At 43.5% G+C, this 19,449-nt stretch overlaps 1 protein-coding gene across 4 annotated transcripts in view; it reads right to left on the minus strand.

The window, feature by feature from the left end:
* Positions 1-13,144: 13,144 nt before the first annotated feature.
* The window catches only part of FGFRL1 (fibroblast growth factor receptor like 1), a 179,138-nt gene continuing 172,833 nt past the window's right edge, over positions 13,145-19,449 (minus strand). For all 4 annotated transcript variants that reach the window (XM_075092116.1, XM_075092119.1, XM_075092118.1 and 1 more), the window contains exon 7: positions 13,145-17,585. In XM_075092116.1, coding sequence (XP_074948217.1) covers positions 17,176-17,585 — 410 coding nt within the window. In that variant the 3' untranslated portion in view covers positions 13,145-17,175. The remainder of the gene's footprint in view (positions 17,586-19,449) is intronic.

A 19,449-nucleotide genomic window follows, 5' to 3' on the forward strand; every position in this document is an offset into this window, starting at 1 on the left:
TTTCTTAAATCTAAGCACTGAATCAATTCATTCATTCCACTCCCTTCCCTCAAAAAATACTAGAGTTGGGGTATCCTGTGCAGAGCTCTCCTGGCCCTACACATCTCTGACATGAGAGACCCCCTTCAATGTCCACACACTGTGCTGAAGATCATCTTAGCAGTTGGGTCATCAGGTCTTCTGGTGTAATTATTATCAGGTTTTCATGCAGAGGGGACGGGGCTTTGGTGCGGTGGGGAGTGTAAGGGGAGGCGGACAGGCTTTCTGCAATAGCCTATGGGATAGGCACTTCGTCTCCAGCATGTTTTTCCCATCTGTGGCCTGATGAAAACCTAAAACCCAGCTCAGATTTGGGGGAGGCATCTCTACGTGGTGAGCCACTGGGCTCATATACAATGAACCTTATTTTGGATGGAAAAGCTTCAGTTCCAGCTCCAGAAACATGCTAGCGCCAGGGGACTGACCAAGTTATAATTGAATCTCCTTGTGTTATTGGTCCCTTGGCCTTCCTAAGCTGAAGCAAGTTACATTTGATTTCTTTGGCATCATCTAGCATGTGTACTGCCAGCATGTTGCCCTTGGTGCCTTGTGTAAGCCAAACTGGCCACTTCTGTGACCTCTTGTTCCTTCTATACATGGAACATATTTCAATAAATTCATAACTCCTCAAATAAGGTCTCTTTTATTCTAATCTGAATGCCCTGTTAACTTGGTTTTGGATCCTCTCCCAGTCTCCAGAATACCTGATGCTTTATATTTTGGATATAGCGGACTGCCTGCTGCTCCAGGCTGTGACAGATGGTGTCTGGTCCACATAATTCTCCCTTTAGATGTTAGATTGCTTGTTCCAGTTCCCCATCATCACTTTAAAAAAAAAAAAAAGGGGGTGGGGGGTGGGCTGGCGGGGAAGGAACTTAAACAGCTTCCTTTGAAATTCTCCCTGCAAAAGCTGCCCATCAGCTCACTTGTGCTGTCTTATCAGCTGGCAAAAGCAAAAAGTCACTCTTGTTGCTCAGCTCAGCTTGTCCAGGCCATGTAAGTGGTCAGATTTTGAATCAAGAAAGCTCAGCATGAGTTGTTTCAACACAGGTCTAAGGGCAATGTCTGAGGCACAGAACTACAGAGATGAGGATCTCCCAGGCAGTGCAAAAAACTGGCACAAGAAAAGCCTCATCTCCTGGAAACTGGTTAGTCAGAAGCCAATCTGCTTGCAGAAACATTTGGGGAGGGAAGAATCTCCAGACTAAATGTTTTAAAAATATACTTTTCAACTTGCCATAACATTCTCTCTCTCTCTCCCCCCCTCCCCTTTTCTTAAATGAAGAATTTCTTTTGATTCTAAAGCACCTTTGAAATTGCAGTACACTAAACTTTTGAAAAGTTTTTCATTATCTTTAGCTATCAGAATTGAAATAAACTGTTCCCATATGCTTCAGATTAAAAATTTCAGTGGAACCAATCTGAAACTGGAGGGGGAGAGTTTGGCGTGCAGAGTTTTACTTGTCCTTCTTCTTTATTACAGAAGGGGAAAAACGAAAGCTCTGAAACCTCTCACAGGATGGGGAACAAGTTTCCTACTCGCTTGTGGGGGCCAAGTTCTCCAGGCAGAGCTGCTCTTACAGAAAACCAGCCCTGGTGAAGGTTTCTTTCCATCAACAGATGTAGAGGAAATACTCCCTTCTCAAATACAAACTGGTCATGGAGGGTATAATGGAAATTTGGGGTAGATGAAGCCAAAGTGATCAACAATTTCTCTCGTTCTCAACTCAGCTTCCTCCTCTTCCTCCAAATTTACTTGTTTCTTTGTACATCTCATGCTTAGTGTTAAGCATGCAAGCTGTAGCTCCTGTGGTGGTGGAAGATAAGGGTGCAGTTATATTAAATTATAGCAATTGACCCCAAACTTCTCCTGCTTTTTAGGCTCTTATGAATGCTTTTGACTTCTCCCTCTCTCCCTGGCCTTGGTCATTTCTTCTTTGAACTTTACTGTCAAAAGGCCTCTCAAATCCTGAAACAAAATCTTGTGACTCCCTAGTCTGCATATTTTCCAGTTGAAGCATCCCAGACCATGCCAAACTGGATATCTTTTAGAGAAGCCTCCCAGAGGGAAGGTTCAAGTGTTTCCCCCGCTCTCCCGCTGCTCCTTTTCACACCATTCTTTAATAGTTCGAACTCCAGACTGCATCATCTCTGCAGCCAGTGAATTATCCAGGAATTCAGCATAAATACATTCAGCAGCATGTGAGTTCCTATCAGCCAGGAGAAAACAGTGGTTTCAGCAGAAAAAGAACAAGATGAGCACCCCAGAGTGCCTTGCTGGTCCTCTTCTCCTGTGGCACTGGGAGGTGATTAGCAAAGGCTACTGGACATCCAAGCTCCATTATGGATGTGACCGATGAGTTTCCAAAGGGTCATGAGGTCTTGGAAGTATGGACAAGACTGCCACCCTTGTAAACTTTTACAAAACCAATGTCAGCCTCTCTTCAGGTGTTACCATGAAAGCATGTGCTTACTTTTTATTTTCTTGTCCCTCGTGAACTTTCTTTTGCACTCAGATTCCTACAACACAGGTTTTTCTTCTTCTTGCCTCTCCCAAGCTTTCAGTCAGGAAGAAAGCTACTAGTTGGGAGCCAAGGAGACCTTGCCAAGCGAGCATACCATTCACCAGCCCAGGAACAGCAGCTGAGGCAAAATGGAGCCCGGGCTGACTGGCCCTACATTTGTGCCACGGCAAGCGGGAAATTGCTCCAGGTAAGAGATATGACTGTACAGCTCCAGGCTGTGCTCCAAAAGCCATGCCATATTGGCAGAGGATGACAGTGCTATGTGAAGTGCCATCCTGTGAACTGGGAGCAGATGCTGCTTGCAGAAATCCCTGCCATGATCTACATCCATAATCCTGGGCAGTGGAGAAGCTGGGGTTCCCATGGGAGTCCTGTGACCAGGCAAAAGTACAGCAATGAAAAATGTTCAACAACCAGGACAGGTCAAGTAAGGCTTCAGTAGGGTCCTATGAGCAGTAGGAAAATATTTCTAAAGGTCTTTCTAAAATCCAACTTGCCTTTTCATCTCTACACATTTTTCTTTGCAGCGAGGGAATTTTTCTGAGCATTATTGCAAGGAGGACCCTGAAGGGGCATGGAAGCATGAAGGGCTAAGAGGAGGTGAGGGACGGAGAGATATTACAACACAGGACTGGTCTGCACCAAAAATACAAGTCAACATGGAATGGAGAGGCCTAGATACCTTACCCTAACCTTCCAGTTAAGGATAATATTGAGGTTTTCCATGCCATCTCCATTCAGAAACAAGAAAAATAGAGAAATGCAATCATTCTATCTTTACGTGTCACTGATGTTCTGAAGCTTAAAACAATAGCCTGTAATCCCAAGTGAGGAAGCAATTACTAATTGTAAATGTAATATAGAAAACATGTTTTAAAGAAAAAAATCCCAGATCTTCTTACCTTTTCTCACGAATCATTCCCTGAATTTTGTATGAGTGTTTGCTATTCATACAATTTAGTTAAAAATTTTGAGTAATAACTTTCAGGCTCTGGAATACATGTGAATTGCTCTCTTAGATTAGTCTATATAATTTCCCAGTAAGCGATGACCACACTGCTGTTTGTAGTGTCAGAGTGGTCAGCTAAACCTTCCAGCAGTACCCGTATACTGCTGTGAAATGAATGGTACTACAGCATGAGGTGTGCTAAAGACTGAATGAAATTATTCTCTTGTCATAAATGAGTGATTAAGGAGAGAGAAACATCTTAAGAAATCCCCAGCAGCTGCCCCATGCCTTTGCGAATATGTTATTTAATTATTTGATGGGCTCTGCGTTGCTATGGGAACTTGATGAACTTGGGAAGAGACAACAAAACAAGGCCTTTCCACTTGGGGCCATGGTGTCTTTGGTCCCAAGCATTTCACAATGTACTGTAATTATTTAAATGTCAGCAGAGCAGTGATATCATGAAAAGACATGACAGATCACACTTTTCTCATATTAGGAGAGAGGGCTGGAACATGTGAATATGTGTACAGGATTCTGTTTGTAATGAAATTGCCGTTATAGGGCCCTTGTGTCCTTGCAGTCTCATTTCATCAAGTTAAGAGTACTCACTTTCCTTAATGCTTGCTTAATGTGTTTACTTAAATAAATTTAATAGCCTATGGAGCCCATTTCCATTTACTGTTGGAGTTTTTTTAGAGTGTCATAGTGGCAATGCTGCATAAGATACCCATGAAAAACATCAGTAATGGTAACGTATTGAAAGCGCTGAAGGGTGCATGTTCAGGGTGTAAGAGGGCATCCTTCAGTTTTGTAATGAAAATAAGTAAATGAGGAAAACCATGGGGACATATTAAAATAGAGCAATCAGCCATCAAAGTAACAAATTTCTCTATGTATCCAAAGGGAAAGAGTGAAGAAGGCCAGTTTCTTTTTTCAGATGTTGCTCATTGTGGAAGCAATAGATGCCCATTTTGGAAAAAAAAAAGTGATGACAGTACAAGGTATTGCTCTCTCTGCTCCCTGTTCACCATCTGACCGCCTCACTACTGCATTCCTGGCTACAAACCAGCTCAGCTTCAAGGAAAAGACTGGACTGCCCTCAAGAAACCCTATGACCTGGTGGTTAGGACACTCTTTTGGTATGAAGAAAAGGAAGGTTTAGCGCTCCTTGGTCTCAGTGATAGCCTCTTTCTCCCTAGATGAAGGTAGTAGCATGTAAACAGCAGCCACTACCAAAAGCAAAGGTAGTGGCTGCCCTGACCACGCTTTGGGACATTCTCTGGGAGGCCTTGGGTTGACGTGGCTGACTGGCTGAGACTGCAGTGGAGGTCTAGGTGGGACATCACCACCTGGTTTTACCATAAGAGGCTCTTCTGACCATCTCTGAGGGCTAAAGATAAGCATCAAGGGAAAATTCAGGTAAAATTGCTGCAAGTCCTACAGCTATTCTCATTTCTAGGTCAGTATACAGGAAACTCCCTGCTCAGTGACCCAGGGGAAAAGAGGCAGCGAAAGAGGCTAAAAGCCTTGAAGCAGAGGCACCGAATAATTGAGAATCCACCCTTAAATTGCAGGAATGACAAGGGGATTTTGCTATCACCCCTCCTGTGTTTGAGTACCAGCAGCCTTGTTATTCCTGCTAGAGACATCTCTATGCCAGAAAAGTGGGTCCTGGTGGCAAGGGACACAATGATCTCTTCAGAAGGGTCCCAGCTGCCTTTCCCTGTTCAGTGTCACTCATACCGCTGGGCCTGGGGAGCCAGTGCTCATGCATGTAAAATCACTCTTTTTAATTTTCTGTTTCTGTAACATGACCTATTACTATACTACATCTTCATGAGGCAGAGCTGTCTGGAGAACATCTGCTGCAGTCCCAGCTGTTCGGGTACTTCCTCCGTCTGATGTTTCAGACCTGATATGTGCAAATCACTGACAGTATTACATCCCCCAGTTCCTCCTACAAATCCTATTTTCTCTGTTCTCACAGGGAGAGAAGGGGGAAAAAAGGATACTTTATATGGTTAAATACAGGCTAGATGCTTTATTCTCACCAAATCACACCAGTAGGGTCATTGTGGACTGACTCATACCAGACAGACAGTAAAAACCATCCCAGTGTTTATTCCCTTTGGAGCCTATGTAATTAAAGCTGCCCACCTGCTTCTGAATTTTGCTGTCATTTTTTGATGCTATGGGCAATGTGATACTCAGTTATTATCATAAACTATGTTAAACCTTACCCACTATGGGGTTTATGACAACAATCCTTGAGAAAATTGTAATCCTCTGTGCTCAAGTGTATCTACTTGTTATAATGCTTATGATTTTTGGCTTGGGATGATGGCAGATGATGGCCATGAAAGACTTCCAAATGTGGGTCCTGGCAACTTGCTGTCTCCCTAGCTTGTCTGCATTAGATACATTAGATTAAGCCTTTTCAGCCCGTCTCTTCCAGCCTTTCAGCAGAGCTGTCATTCCTCTTCCAGGGCACATGTCTGAGAGGTGTCATAGCCACCCCTGAGGTAATATTTCCCCTCTCATCTCCAAAGCCATCCCTCACAAAGTCACTAAGGGTCCAGGGGGAATTAAGGTGGCTGCAAGGAGGTGGTGGTGGGGACACACCATCTGAGCAGCTCTCGTGCTGCTTCACCTCGGAGTTTGAAAGGAAGCCACTTGCCTCCTTTCCCTGCTTGGCCTGCGACTCCTGTTTTCATCACCATGCGATAGCAAGCATCAGCATGCCTAGCCAACGGTGCTCAGTAAGGGTTTGGGGCAATTTTCAGGGCTTTATCTGAACAGTTTGCAGGGACAATTTGCAGTGTACAGAACCCTTCTCCCTCACCTTGAGTGACAGTTACAACCACTAGCTCATCACATTAAAGGCAAATCCTCTGGGCGTGTTTTAAAAGGAAACGCTGCTTGGATTTTGGGAGAAGGGTTGTACAGAAGAGCACTCCAGGCTGTGGGTCCCATGCAGACTGGACTTTTGGTGCTTCCAGTGTCTGATATTTCCACTTGGAAAAATGGGAATTCTTGGCTAGTCCTCCTTACACACTGCACAGGCATTGCCAGAGGCAAAGACCAAAACATGTCTCTAACGCTCAGTGTTTAATCTGCTACATTTTTAAAAAAAATTCTAGCTTCCGAGCTCCAGATACTGTGAAATAACCTAGGGACGTCAACTCTCAGTATTACAAATACAACCATGGGGCCATGCAAATATTTGACAGTCTTGGAAATAATAAAACGGGTTTCTGTATCACCTAATACCAGTGAAACATATATTAAAGCAAACATCATAAAATGCTTACTGTAACTTCATGATTGAAACAGCAAGAACACATTTTGTCTCTGTAAATGCTCTTCACTGGTTTCTGGAAAATTAAGAATATTAAGAATATATCTTTAGAATAAATTTTTTTAAATGGTAGAAGCAATAAAGTCTTTGGAAATTCAAAAATTTTTATGACATTTTTTTTTTAATTCTGAATAACGGGACATCCAAAATTTAACACCACATTGTTACAAAGAAGCCACATCCGATAGAGTTTTCCCTGGAGTGGTGCTTCCAGCTACAATAACAACAACAAAAAACTATCAAGATTAACAATCCAAACATGTTGCCTAGACAGTCTGTTGATCCATATTTGTTGGAAGCAGCCATTTCTCTTCACTGCCAAAATATTGTCTATCATTTGTTGCCTGATACTCCTGGAGGGACTTATAAGTATTTATTAAAGAATTTGATTCTGTTGGTAAAAATTCTATTTAATGCTGGTTGAAATGTGAATTATTTATCACGATTTTTTTTCTCCCAGTTTCTGAAGGACAACATGTCATCTTTGATAAAAGCTTTTGAATGCTGGACGTGCATGAGCTGGAACCACACACATCTCACTTTCTGTAGTAGCTGCAAGGCAAAGGTTTGATGTGACACATCTTGCAAAGGTCCTCCAGGATGGTGCAAAGCAAAGTTTCCCCTTGTATTTTTCTTGCACATGCCCAGAAAAAAAAGGGAAAAAGAGAAATTGCTTAGTGCTGATGATAGCAGTTGTTGGAAAGTTGCTAGCTTCTTAAGAGGATTGTGGAGGCCATCTGCTTGTAGCTAATAATTTACCTACACAATGTATATCACCTTTTCTCTGAAAATTATTTAAAAAGCAGGTTATTTTTAAGTGCCATTTTGACCTTGTTCAGCCTGTGTGATTTTCTGACTTTTGGTTTGTGGGTGGCTGTTCTGGAAAAGATGGCAAATCAGGTTAAATGCTGCAGGGACTTGCATTGAAATGCTGACCGCAAAGTCGTGTTTGCACATAGGCCCCTGCAGCACTGTCAAGGAACCAAAAAGCAAGTGCAAACAGAGCTGTTCTGACTTTATGGCCCCTTACAAATCTTTTCTGGCATATGGGGGTATTAGGTCTTGACACACCAAAATGAGAGAAAAGTGTTTTATCACTTCTCTCTGACACTGGGTTGAACCTGTCTTTACATGTAGCCTCTCTTGCGCACGCACATTTGGAAGAGACTTTCAGATAAACATCAAAATGCATCTCTTCTGATGTCAGGCGGGAGAGCTCTTTGCTCTTATTGAACCATGACAGAGGGCAGGTTGTGTTCCCCTGGCAGCTTGGGGCTGGGGCTGGCAAACAGCGATGAAAGCTGGGGTCCGTACCGGCAGGCAATCCCACCCTGCACACCTCTCCCCACTGATTCCCTGGTTTTATTTCCTGTTCCTATGGGCAGGGAGAGTTCAGGAGAACATCAGCCTCCCAGGCTTACAGGGATACTGCAGAGACACAGCAGCATAAGGAAAGTCACAGTTATTTGCTGAGGTCCCCATTGGATTTGGGCAAATTTAATGTCTATGGACACTTCACCAATTTGCTGCATATTTTTGTAATTTTCCAACATTGTATTTCAGTGTCAAAGCCAGATTTCATCCTTATGTTTCACGGTACCTGAATGACAAATTTAGCTTATCTCATCAGCTTCAGTGGAACAGTAAGCACTGTTGGGGGTCTTTCCACCCAGAAATGAAACACATCCTTATTTCTCTTTGAAATCCAAGCAAGGCAAGAACATGCTTTGAATTAAAGATGTTCTCCAGTGATATACTCAAGAGAAATTGTCTGTTATAGTTGGAAATTAAGTCCTCTGGTTTGTCCTGGGTCCAAGAGGAGCACCTTGGAAACTTCCCGCAACATGTCACCTCTCCCCCTCTTTTTCAATTCTTCTTCTTTATCATTCACGACTCCTCTTTTCACATTCACCTCCTGTCTTAGGCAGCATTAGTCAAAGCATGAATATTTTCAATTTTCTATATTAGTAGCATTAATATCAAAATAACTCAGCAAAATTTGCCTTAAACCCTTACGCAGTTCCTCAGCAATATTTAGAATCCCACCTCCCACTGGTTTCAGGATCTGGGCCTCCATCCTTATGTCTCTGATTAAATCATTATCTTTAAAATCCTTCACCATTTTCAACCTGATAATAAAGCACAAGGAAACGTGGTTGTAAGCTTCATGAGTATTTATTTTTCCAACAGTGAAGGAGCAAGTTTACCTAACAGCTTTGCTAACAGATTGTCTGCAGAACAAGGAAGTTATGGCCATGTTAACGCAAGCAGTAAGTAGTTTATTGTTTTAGTAGACACTTCTTTTTCCTTCCTTTTGAATAAACACACTGCAGGGTCTGGGAGGACGTGTGCCAAGAGCATTACTGAGCGCAGCAACAGCCGAACAAAGCGCGGCAAAAGCACAATCCTAATCATAACAGAGAGAGCAAGTATTGTTACAAACGTTCCCTTTAGTATGGAAATGAGCCAGGGGTAATAAAAACACCATAAAAATGTCAAAATGACTGATCACCATGAAGTACTGGCCTTTTTATAACCAAAACTTGCAATGAACTTAAAAAAATTCCTGTGTTGAGAAATGCCATTTTTACTTAACTTTATTGGTCGACTTATCCTCACTTCGCTGCACAGTTAAATGATTGCAGAAGAGAACAACTTCAGAAGGGCATCAGTAAAGATCTGATTGATATTAAATGGCATTCAAGCACGATGGTGGACTCTGGATGGAAACAAACTCTTAACCAGGGCATTAACATTAACGCTACTGCCTCTTTATGAGAATATGGGGCATATTTAGGTACTAATTGTTTGAACAGCAGCAATAAAAAATAATGCTTAATGACATACAAATGAAGAGCTGTGTAATTCATGTAATTCCATCAGAAAACGCTCAGCAACAGCAGCTTGACTCTAATTACTCAGATCAAAGGAAAAAAGGCATTTTGAAGTCTGGTCTAAAGTGTTATTTATTACTCCTCTCACTAAAGCACAGATCAACTCAGATATAAATAGTGCTTGAGACTGCATTTGCTTAGAGAAAATGGGAAAAAAATAATATTCATTGCTTTGCCAATGTCCACGTATATTGGGGGATATGTTAAGTCTTAATTACAACAGACTGGCGGAAAGGAAAAGAGAAAAGAAAGAAAAAGTGTAAAAGCTAAAGTAAGGACAAACAAAGGTTATAGCTCCATGTGTTGCTCTCAAAGACCTGAAGCTGATACACACAGAGGGGCCTCGGCTAATCGCAAAATGTAAAATGGGCATCCTCTTTTCTCCAGACTCCATTCTATACATAAAAAATATGTATATGCCACTTAAGAGTCAATGTAACACCAACATTTTGAATATGGTTTTATCAGCCATTTCTTCCTGTTTTCAGCTGCAATAATCCATTTTTTTGGTGGGGGCTTTTCTCACATTTGTAGCAATCTTCTAAAAGCTGAGAATCTTGGCCCGAGAAATGCTTTGCTGGTAAGATAAGGTCAAGAGAATGTATGAAAAACCTGCAGCTTCCTAATTACTAGCATTTTCTGGCAGATCCAGAATGCAGAACTGACCTGGCAGGTGGCCTGAGTGTGTCCCGGCACATTTGGATGACTGACCCTAACCCTGGCCAATACCTTCACGCCTCATTTCTTCCTCTGTGAAATTTTTGCTGAGATTTGTAGGTGAAACTCACTCTGTAAATCTAGGTGGGTTTGTGACTATGCCACTCACACCCTCACTACATCCATCAATCCACAGAGAAACACACCCAAGTGCCCACTCTGTGAGTCTGACACCCACTGGGATCCTGTGCATGTAGGAGACCTGCAGGGTCACTTTGGCCAAACTCTACTACCCAACATACAACCCCTCGTGTCCAAATGAGGGGACCTGTGTCCAGCCCAGGGCAAGGGCAGGGCAGGATTCTGGCCAGCAACCATGCATGGCAAAAAGGGGATTGGTCCTTACACCAGTAATACGTTTAAGCAACAGAGCAGGCCCAGAGAGGTGGTGGAGTCACCATCCCTGGAGGAGTTCGAGAAACATGTAGACGTGGCACTTGGGGACATGGTTTAAGGTGCATGGTGGTGTTGGGTTGATAGTTGGACTTGATCCTAGAGGTCTTTTCCAACCTTAATGATTCTATGGTTCTATGATTAACCTCATGTGTTTACATTCATATTCACATGTAAATCCTTCATGTTACTAACTGCAGCGAAGCCAGTAAGATTTTTCTAAAATGCCGATGGCGTAGAGGAGCGGGGTCTGTGTAAGCAAGGGGCTACGCTGCTCTTTACACAAGGGGTTTCTTGCAGGCGCAGTAAATGTCGATGCACAGCTCCAGTTTATACAAATAACGCCATTACTGTAGTAATAAGCTGGAAAGTGTTGAGATCACATACGTACAGTCTGGAGGCAAAAGGCGCTGGGTGTGCAGCCTGAGAGAAGCTGCCGTGTGCCAAAGGTTGCTGTACGGTCTGTTGTGCATGTGTGCAGCACAGGAGCAGGGGACCTGCACTTGCATCTCCTTTTCTCTGCAGCTTGACTACACTTCTTTAGGGCTAGAAGGGATCACTAGATGACCCCACCTGGACTAGGTGTACCCCTTTATCTTAATAACATTCCCAGTATCTTGCATCCAATGGAAACACCCTGCCCACAAAGCATCCAGCCTTGTTTTGAAGATTTTGAGAGATGCAATGTCTACACATTCCTTTGATAGCTCCTTCCAAGATGCGTGTATTTCTCATTTAAATGTCTCTGGCTTCATATTCTGGACATTAACTCCTGTCACATTTTTCTGTGCCAATAGGCCAGCCAGAACAAAGATGTAAAAACTCCATGCGTCCAACTGATTTCCCAATGGACATTGCAGGGATTTTTTTTCCCACTGGCATCTGTAAGAGCTGGAACTGGTGCTATATGTGGATTAATCATTGACTTCAGGGCATTTGGAGTCCTGGGCACACTCAACATACCCCATGTAGGCAGAGATGATGCCTGGACAGCAAAGCCATGATAAATTCCCCATTAACCTTTGACCACCTCCCAGTTTTTGCTCACTGCTGCATCTCCCCTGGGGCGTTATTCCAATATTTCAAACCTCTGAAGAGTTTCAGACAGCCACAGAAATGGAGCTGGCAGAGAAATATTTCCTTTTTCCCACCCCAAGTGTGCAGTTTCTGCACAGGGCTCTTTGGGTCCAAGGTCCAGGTCAGGTCAAGATTAAGTTTGGGTGAGGGCCAGCTTTTCTTAACTTAGTGTCCCAGCTTGGACATTTGCTGCCTCTGGAGTGAGTAGTGAGACACATTTTTGCCTCAAAGGGGTGGAGGTGCTGGGCTTGACCCTGAAATCCCTCCTCTACTCCAGGCACTGGAATTTGGCCATCAGCTCCAGGGACCCCAACATTTCATCTTGCTAACGGGAGTTTGGCTCCTGGTGCAACTATGGCATTTGGCTCTAGAGGTGAAGAGAGGAAAAATAGTCCCTGTTCACTAAAAATCAGAAACCTTTTCCAAACCATTAAAAAACTAATGCCTCTGCTAGATTCACAGCACCTACAAAAAATATCAGACTGAGTGGTGGTGCAAAAGTAATTTGGCAATATTGTCTGCTTTGTCTTGCCAGCACATATTCCTGATGTGTGCAAACACACACACGTGCAGACCCTCACAACCACACATGGCCACCCTTTCCTTCAAAACACAGTAAGCTTACAGAACTCTAACATCTATTAACACAATTCCAGGCCTTTATTCCTTTCTTTTCTTCTATAACTTTTATTACACAGCCAGAGACATAAACATACTCTGCCATACTGTCTCAGTTCAGGTGTTCAGTTACTGTTTTTGCCACCGATTGAAAATCATGTGACAGTTTTTATTTTGAACGTCTGATAGAAGTTTTTAGTTTGAAAGGGTCCGACTGTATAAAGATTGTCCGTACAAGTTTAAAAATGCCACACACAAACTGGCATGTAAGGCTGTTTGATCTGTAATGCAAATAAAATAAACAGGTGAGTTTTAAGCCTAAAATTCCTTTGATCTTTGAAGCCACAGGGCTTTAAGAGTACAACTGCCTTCTGTATCACAGCGTGGCAAGTGCATCTATATGCCTATATGTATACGTATACTGATACATAATATAAAATACTTCTGTGTTCAAAATAGGGTCAGTAGCTAGTTGCAAGCCTACGGTTTTCTTTTTTAAACACCCTCTATTCACGTGTGAAGATGAGTCCAGATCTTGTCCCAGTGATGAAAAAACAAATTCAAACACGAGCAGGACCTGGCTGAATTTATTAAGAGTAAAGAAGACTCTGCAGTACATGCAAGGCACAATCAAGCCCTAAAAATAAATGGCATGCAGTAGGGCATGGGACAGAGGGGCTCTTAAGAGCCCTTACAGATACCTTGTGGAGGCAAAATAACTCCTCAGAAATGCAAACCCCACCCAGACACAGCAAGCCAGTGCAAGGCCCAGACACTGTATATAGCCCCTCTTAAATAGAACATATAATGATATTTTTCTAGGGGGAAAATTCACACCAGTTTGGGTGCCCAACAAGAGATGCTCAAGAGGGAGCTGATAGCTAATGCAGAATGAAGACCCCAAGCTTTCTGCAAATCAAGACCTCTATAGCATCTCACAGAGCACATCCAAAACCAGAGTTGCTCTCTCAGCACCATGGCTCAGAGCTGCAGCTGCACCTGGCCATTGCATCGTCCATGCTGGGTGGTTTACTGCAGCGATCCCCTTGGGAAATCTCTATAACAGCATCACTAGAGACCTGTGTCTAAAGGCAGGAGCTTTGAAGGGCAGGAGGAAGCCACTCCTCCCGCATATCTGGTAACATGTAAAGTTTTGACTGCATGATACAACACTACGGAGCTGGATCACAAAGGGCAGAAGGCACCAGTGGAGGGCATTATGCTCAGCGTGGAAGACTGGGCTGTGTGGGAAACACAGAATTGCTTCTTCTAACCCACTAACCCTCTCTCTGAGGGTCAGCGATATAGCTGCCATTTGAAAAAGTGCCATAGGACAATCTCTTAGGGTTTGCCAGCGTTCAGCTCCACATTTGAAGCTGGTATCAGTACCACTACGACAGCATGTGTCAGAAGTGTCCTCCCACTGCAGGGTTGGCACAGAGAGCAGAGAAGGGCTGCGGGCTCTGCCTTGCCCCTCTGCCATGCCCCTAATGCTGCTGAAATGTGCAGCAGCTCGGTACGTACTGTGATGCAAGTAGCTTCCCATGGGCATGAGATAGGAGATGTAGCCCTTAGTGTCCCTAATGGAAACATCCACTTACTGCCTTCTTGAAATAAAGGTGGCGCATTTAGTATATAAAGGCTTTTTGGATTTTCTTTAATGAAATGACTCAATAAACTACAGCCACTAAGAACTCCTGCCTAAGTCATGCCTTGTATCTGAACAGAGCTCTCACTGCTCATATTTAAGTCTCCCTGAAGCTGTGAGGTTGCACAAAGATACCCATGATCTCAATTTAGCTTTTTCAGACTTCATAAATTTGCGTTAACAACGTGTAACTGAACCCAAACCCTGAAAAAAAAAAAAAGCAATGGGTTGCTTCATTATAACCTCTACAGGAAGACCATCCCTCACGATGGTCTTCCTGCAGAGGTTATAACATGGATTTCCTACTACAGCATGCAAGAAAGCAGCAGAGAAGTGTGCTATGCAGTGCTTAATTGCAACAGTGCCAGCTGGTAAACTCCATGTGAGTAGGAAGGTCTCCCTCTTCTACTTCCTCCTTCTCCTCCTCCTCCTTCTCCTCCTCCTCCCCTTCCCCAGAGTTATCGGATGGCTCCAGCCAGCACTGGCACGGTGGGAGCCACTGATCCAGCTGGCTAAGGCAAAAAAGGGGCTTTTTGGAAGAGCATGTATTGGTGAAGGAAAGCGGGAGCTTACATGCTTCGCTGAATCGGGGCCCCATCTCACAGCGGTACGGCTGAGCAAACAGGGAACTGTTTGGTTTGCTGGTGACTCAAACAAGCCAGCAGAAAAATCACTGCAAGTCAACCCAGAGCAAATACCTTCAGAAAAGTTCAGAGAAAAGCAAAGCCTAAAGCACCGTTTTGTTTTACGTTGAATGAAGTGTTTCACTTTTAAACAGAGCAGCTGGTTTGCCGAAGATCTCTTTCGTGGAACAGGCTTGAGCAGGAAGTAAGTTCAAATTTAAAAATTGACATGTTTCAAAACTTCAGGGTTTTTTTTCCCAGCCACCTTTAAGTGAAACTCAAGTGAACAGCAAACAGTTGCAGCATTGCTGAACCTGCCTTCTCTAAAGAAAAGGTTGGCTGCTAAAGGGTCGGGTGCCTCTCCTTGGCGTGCAGCAGAACAAAGGTGTGAGCCCTCCTGAAGGGGAGCAGCTCCCCACATGCTCTTCTAACGGCACCCAGCTCACCTCCCCGCTGGCTCCTTCAGCAGCTGTATTTACAAATGAAGTGTTTCACCTACATTTCGTATTTTCCCCTCCCAAGCTCCCTGAGGCCAAAGTTCACTTTACAGGCTCACAAATTCTTATGATTTGATTTACAAATTTTTCTTTTAAAAGGAAACCCACTGCAGGTTTGTGCTTAAAAACCAAATGCAACCTCCTTCCCCCCCCAAAAAAATGCATAGCTAAACAGATTGCCCTGCAAGCAGAGATCTTTGTTACTGAAGATGCAGAGGGGTCCATGAGAAACAATCTGGCCCCTGCAGACCCTCACAAGGGCAGTTTCTGATGGAAACAATGGCACCAGCGGTACCTGAGATGATGTTAGGAGATTACATGTGGCTAGTGTAAAAAGACATAGAGATAGATGATCTCTAGGTTAGGAGAAGTGTGGTCACATGCTACATTGAGTGTGTTCTGAGCGTGGCATCTATAGAACCTGAAAAAAAAATTCTTTATTTTCTTTGATCAAAAATATGTATAGAAATGCCTGTTTTGAGGAAAATATCATACATTTTTTTCTTGTTTAACAAAATAAATTAAATATACATGACTTCTGTTTAAACTCTATATAGAATTACAAAGGTTTTATATTTGCAATTGGATTCATTTCCAGTCCATATAGGTATTTAATATGGTCCTTATTTATTTTTTCTTCTTTCTGTTTTTACTGTTGTTTGAACTGCAATGAAGTTGTATAATTTCCAAAAGGTTATCTGAGGGGAGGGGACAACCACACACAACCTAGGTGAATATTTCTTAAATGCATTTTTTCCTACAAGATTATTATTTCATTTTCTTTGTTTCTCATTCTTTCTTCTAATGTTGTAATGTATTTTTCATTCATGTAGAAAATCCAGTAGCTTGTCACTGCGAACCATCAGAGAAGGACAGCGTGTTTTGCTTTCTTCACCATCAGCAGTTCAATTATTATTATTATTAATTATTATTTCTTAAATATAAATATAAAGGTGTTCTGTACAATGTTCCTCTTTCCTCTTTCCTTTTTCCTGGCAGCAGCACTGAGTCCTAGGACTGGGGAGTGGAGCACTTGTGGTTTGGTCTGCAGAACCCCCTATGGGAACCACGATGCCTTCAAGTTGCAGAAATCAAACTAAGCAGCCTTGTTAGCGTTCAGATCGAACGACCATGATTGAGAAGCATTTGGCATTTCATGTTGTGAACAGAATCTACTTTTTCCAGACCCTCTTGTGTTATTTTTTACCCCTGGAAGAGGTGAATTCGTGGTGAATATGTCTTCTGGTGCTTTGACACTAAACCTAAGGTACTTTAGAGCTCAAGTCATGCAGAGCAGGTCTGGGGGCTTCCCTCTGATGCAAGTGATGTGCAGCAGGCACAGGAACAGCAGTGCCCGTCCAGAAAAGCACCACAGTCACCTCTTGCTCTTCTTGCTCCTTTTAGCAACACAAGGAAGAAGGTGGTGGGTCACGTCCCTGTGTCCTGTCCCACTTGTCACCACCTTGATTAAAAACTCCGGGAAGGCTCCGCTGCTGGGGATGGCTGCCTCTCTGCTGAGATTTGGAGTTCCTTCATTATTCCTCGGCTACATCCTGATTGCAATAATTAAAAAAAAAAAAATCTCTTTTCTCTCTCTGTCTTTCTCTATTATATATATATTTATATAGATAGATATAGATATATACACATATATATACACACATACACACACGCATATACAATTATATATATGCATATATATATTTAAAATTATATATAAAATATTTTCTGTCTGCTTTGCCTATTGCTGGCAGTGTGAGCTGACTTGGAGCAGTCTCTTCTGAGGTACCACAAGGAAAAAAGCCCAAACGAGCTACTGTACACGGCCACCCTTTTAGCACTGGTACTGAATGTGCTGGTGCTGATGGACTTTGCCTTCCACGTGTGAGTGGGTGTGGGTGTGGATGTCCGTGTAAATCTTTGGGTACATTTTGGAGGCCATGGCTGGGGCGAGTGCTGGCCCTTGCGACAGTAAATGCTGATGCTGGGCGACATATTCCTCATAGTTTATGGAGGAGATGCAGTCTTTGTCGGGGACCTGGGAGACACAGATTCTGTCCCGGGGCTGCGGCCGGTGCACGGGGGCAGCAGCTGGTGGGGAACAGGGTTTCTTCTTGGTCTGGCAAAGCCACAAGAGGATTGTTCCAAAGATGAAGACAGCTCCGGCGGGGATGCCGATGATCACGGGCCAGGGAAGGCTGCTGGCCGAGGAGGGGGGCACAGGTGCACTGGGAGGCTTCGGATCTGGACATCACGGCAGGAGAGAGACAGAAAGAGTTAATTGAATGCAGGCAAAGTGAATTCAAAACAGATGTCACACTTGGGCTGGCTTTTGTACAGGCTGTCTGGCAACCCTACCAGACCAAGTAACAAGGGAGAAATAAAGCCAGCACATGATGTTTGGTAACTGCTTTGCTTTTCGATTCCCCTGGAAGGGCAAGCAACTCATTTTCTCTGTTTAGTGGCTGGAAGGGGAGTCTTTGGGGGATTTTTTTAAACTTTCTTATCAAACCTTTAATGGATGCACTAGAAGCAGCTCTAGAGAGTTTCCTAACACCCTCACTCTGTGACAGACTGGGCTTTGCTGACCACATTGGAAGACACAACATGGGACTTGTTGGTAATACCTCCATGTCAGAGGTCCAGGAGGCACGATTGGGTTATGCAGAGCAATGGCACGTTGCCCACTTGCCTCTGCCAGGTGTAGCTCTCTCTGCGTGGGCTTTAGTATCCCTTTTTGGAGATACTGAAGCTACTCAGCAATGCTTTGCCATGGCAGACAGCACAAATGTGGTGTTTTGGAGGGGTTGTCTTGAGTTTCTTGTGTGCCTGGGAGTAAGGCTGAAGGATGCAAAAATGTAAGCGAGCTGGTGTCCCCTTCTTGGTGCCCGAGCCATAGAGAACTGAAAGTTCACACGGTATTAACGTGTATGTCCATTTCCCTATGCCAAATGGGCTCTAACTCCACCAGCCTCTTTGGAGCTGCCATTGGCTTTCCCAAAGGGAGAGAATTCAGTTATCGGTGGAGATAGATAAGACACTTCAGACAGCATCTTTCACACCTATCTTCCCCCTTCCCTCTCTGCTCTTGGCAGCCTGTATATCCCTGGGTAGTCACTCTGGTTTCTCAGCCTGATTTCTTAATTTATAGATGAAAAGGAGTCCTGGGGTATGATCCTAGCTATCAAAACCCCCATCTAGTAGCTACCAGCTGGGCTTTCCAAAGCCCTGAAAAATACCTAGGCACAGAATTCAGATTGCAGGGAGACACTCAAGAAACTTTGAAAACCTCAGGATATCCAAAAGGCCCAGTATGTTATAATCAAACATCTATCTCAACTTTCAAGCCAAACTTCTTTAAGACACTAATGTCTCTTACTCTCCTTGAGAAATAATTCTACAGCTACTTTGAAATATTAAATATATAGCATGTGGTCTCTTTGAAGTCAGAAGGACCTATACTGCTGATCTCAATAGACAAAACTTTGATTCACCAGCACTGGAAATTACAGAATAATTTAGGCTGGAAGGGGAGTCTGGAGGTCATCTGGTCCGGCCCCTGCTCAAAGCAAGACATGATCAGGGAACTGACCCATCAGCTGACCACAAAAAGACCAGCCTTCATGTTGGTTGGCAGAAATCCTCTGCTGGGCTGAAAAGAAAGTGTTTTGATATTCATCCATGCTGTTTTTTGGAGCTGTCTATGTCAAATCTGGTAGATTTACAAGCAAAATGGTGTTTTTCTAACTCATGGCCTTGCAACCACATCTTTGCCTCTGAGGGCAAGCTGGGTTCTCCTTCTCTGTCACTGCCAATAACAACAGGCCTGCAGGCTGTGGTTCTGGTATGAGGCCTCATTATAGTCCCATTTAAATCAATGGAAAGTCTCCCACTGATTTCAGTGGGAGGTGGATCAGATCCTCATAGTTCAGAAACTCCCAGAGGCTTTGAGTTATATCCCACCCACACAGCCTTTTCTTTGGGATTGACAGGCTTTCTAGTTGGAGTTTAGTCCTAAATCTAAGTGTTGCAGAAGACAACAAGACCATATTCTTGGCAACCCGCTGTCAGTGTCTAAATCCAAGCTAGTGAATCTTGATGGCTGCTG

This window comes from Phalacrocorax aristotelis, chromosome 4, assembly GCF_949628215.1.
Source record: "Phalacrocorax aristotelis chromosome 4, bGulAri2.1, whole genome shotgun sequence".
Lineage (NCBI taxonomy): Eukaryota > Metazoa > Chordata > Aves > Suliformes > Phalacrocoracidae > Phalacrocorax > Phalacrocorax aristotelis.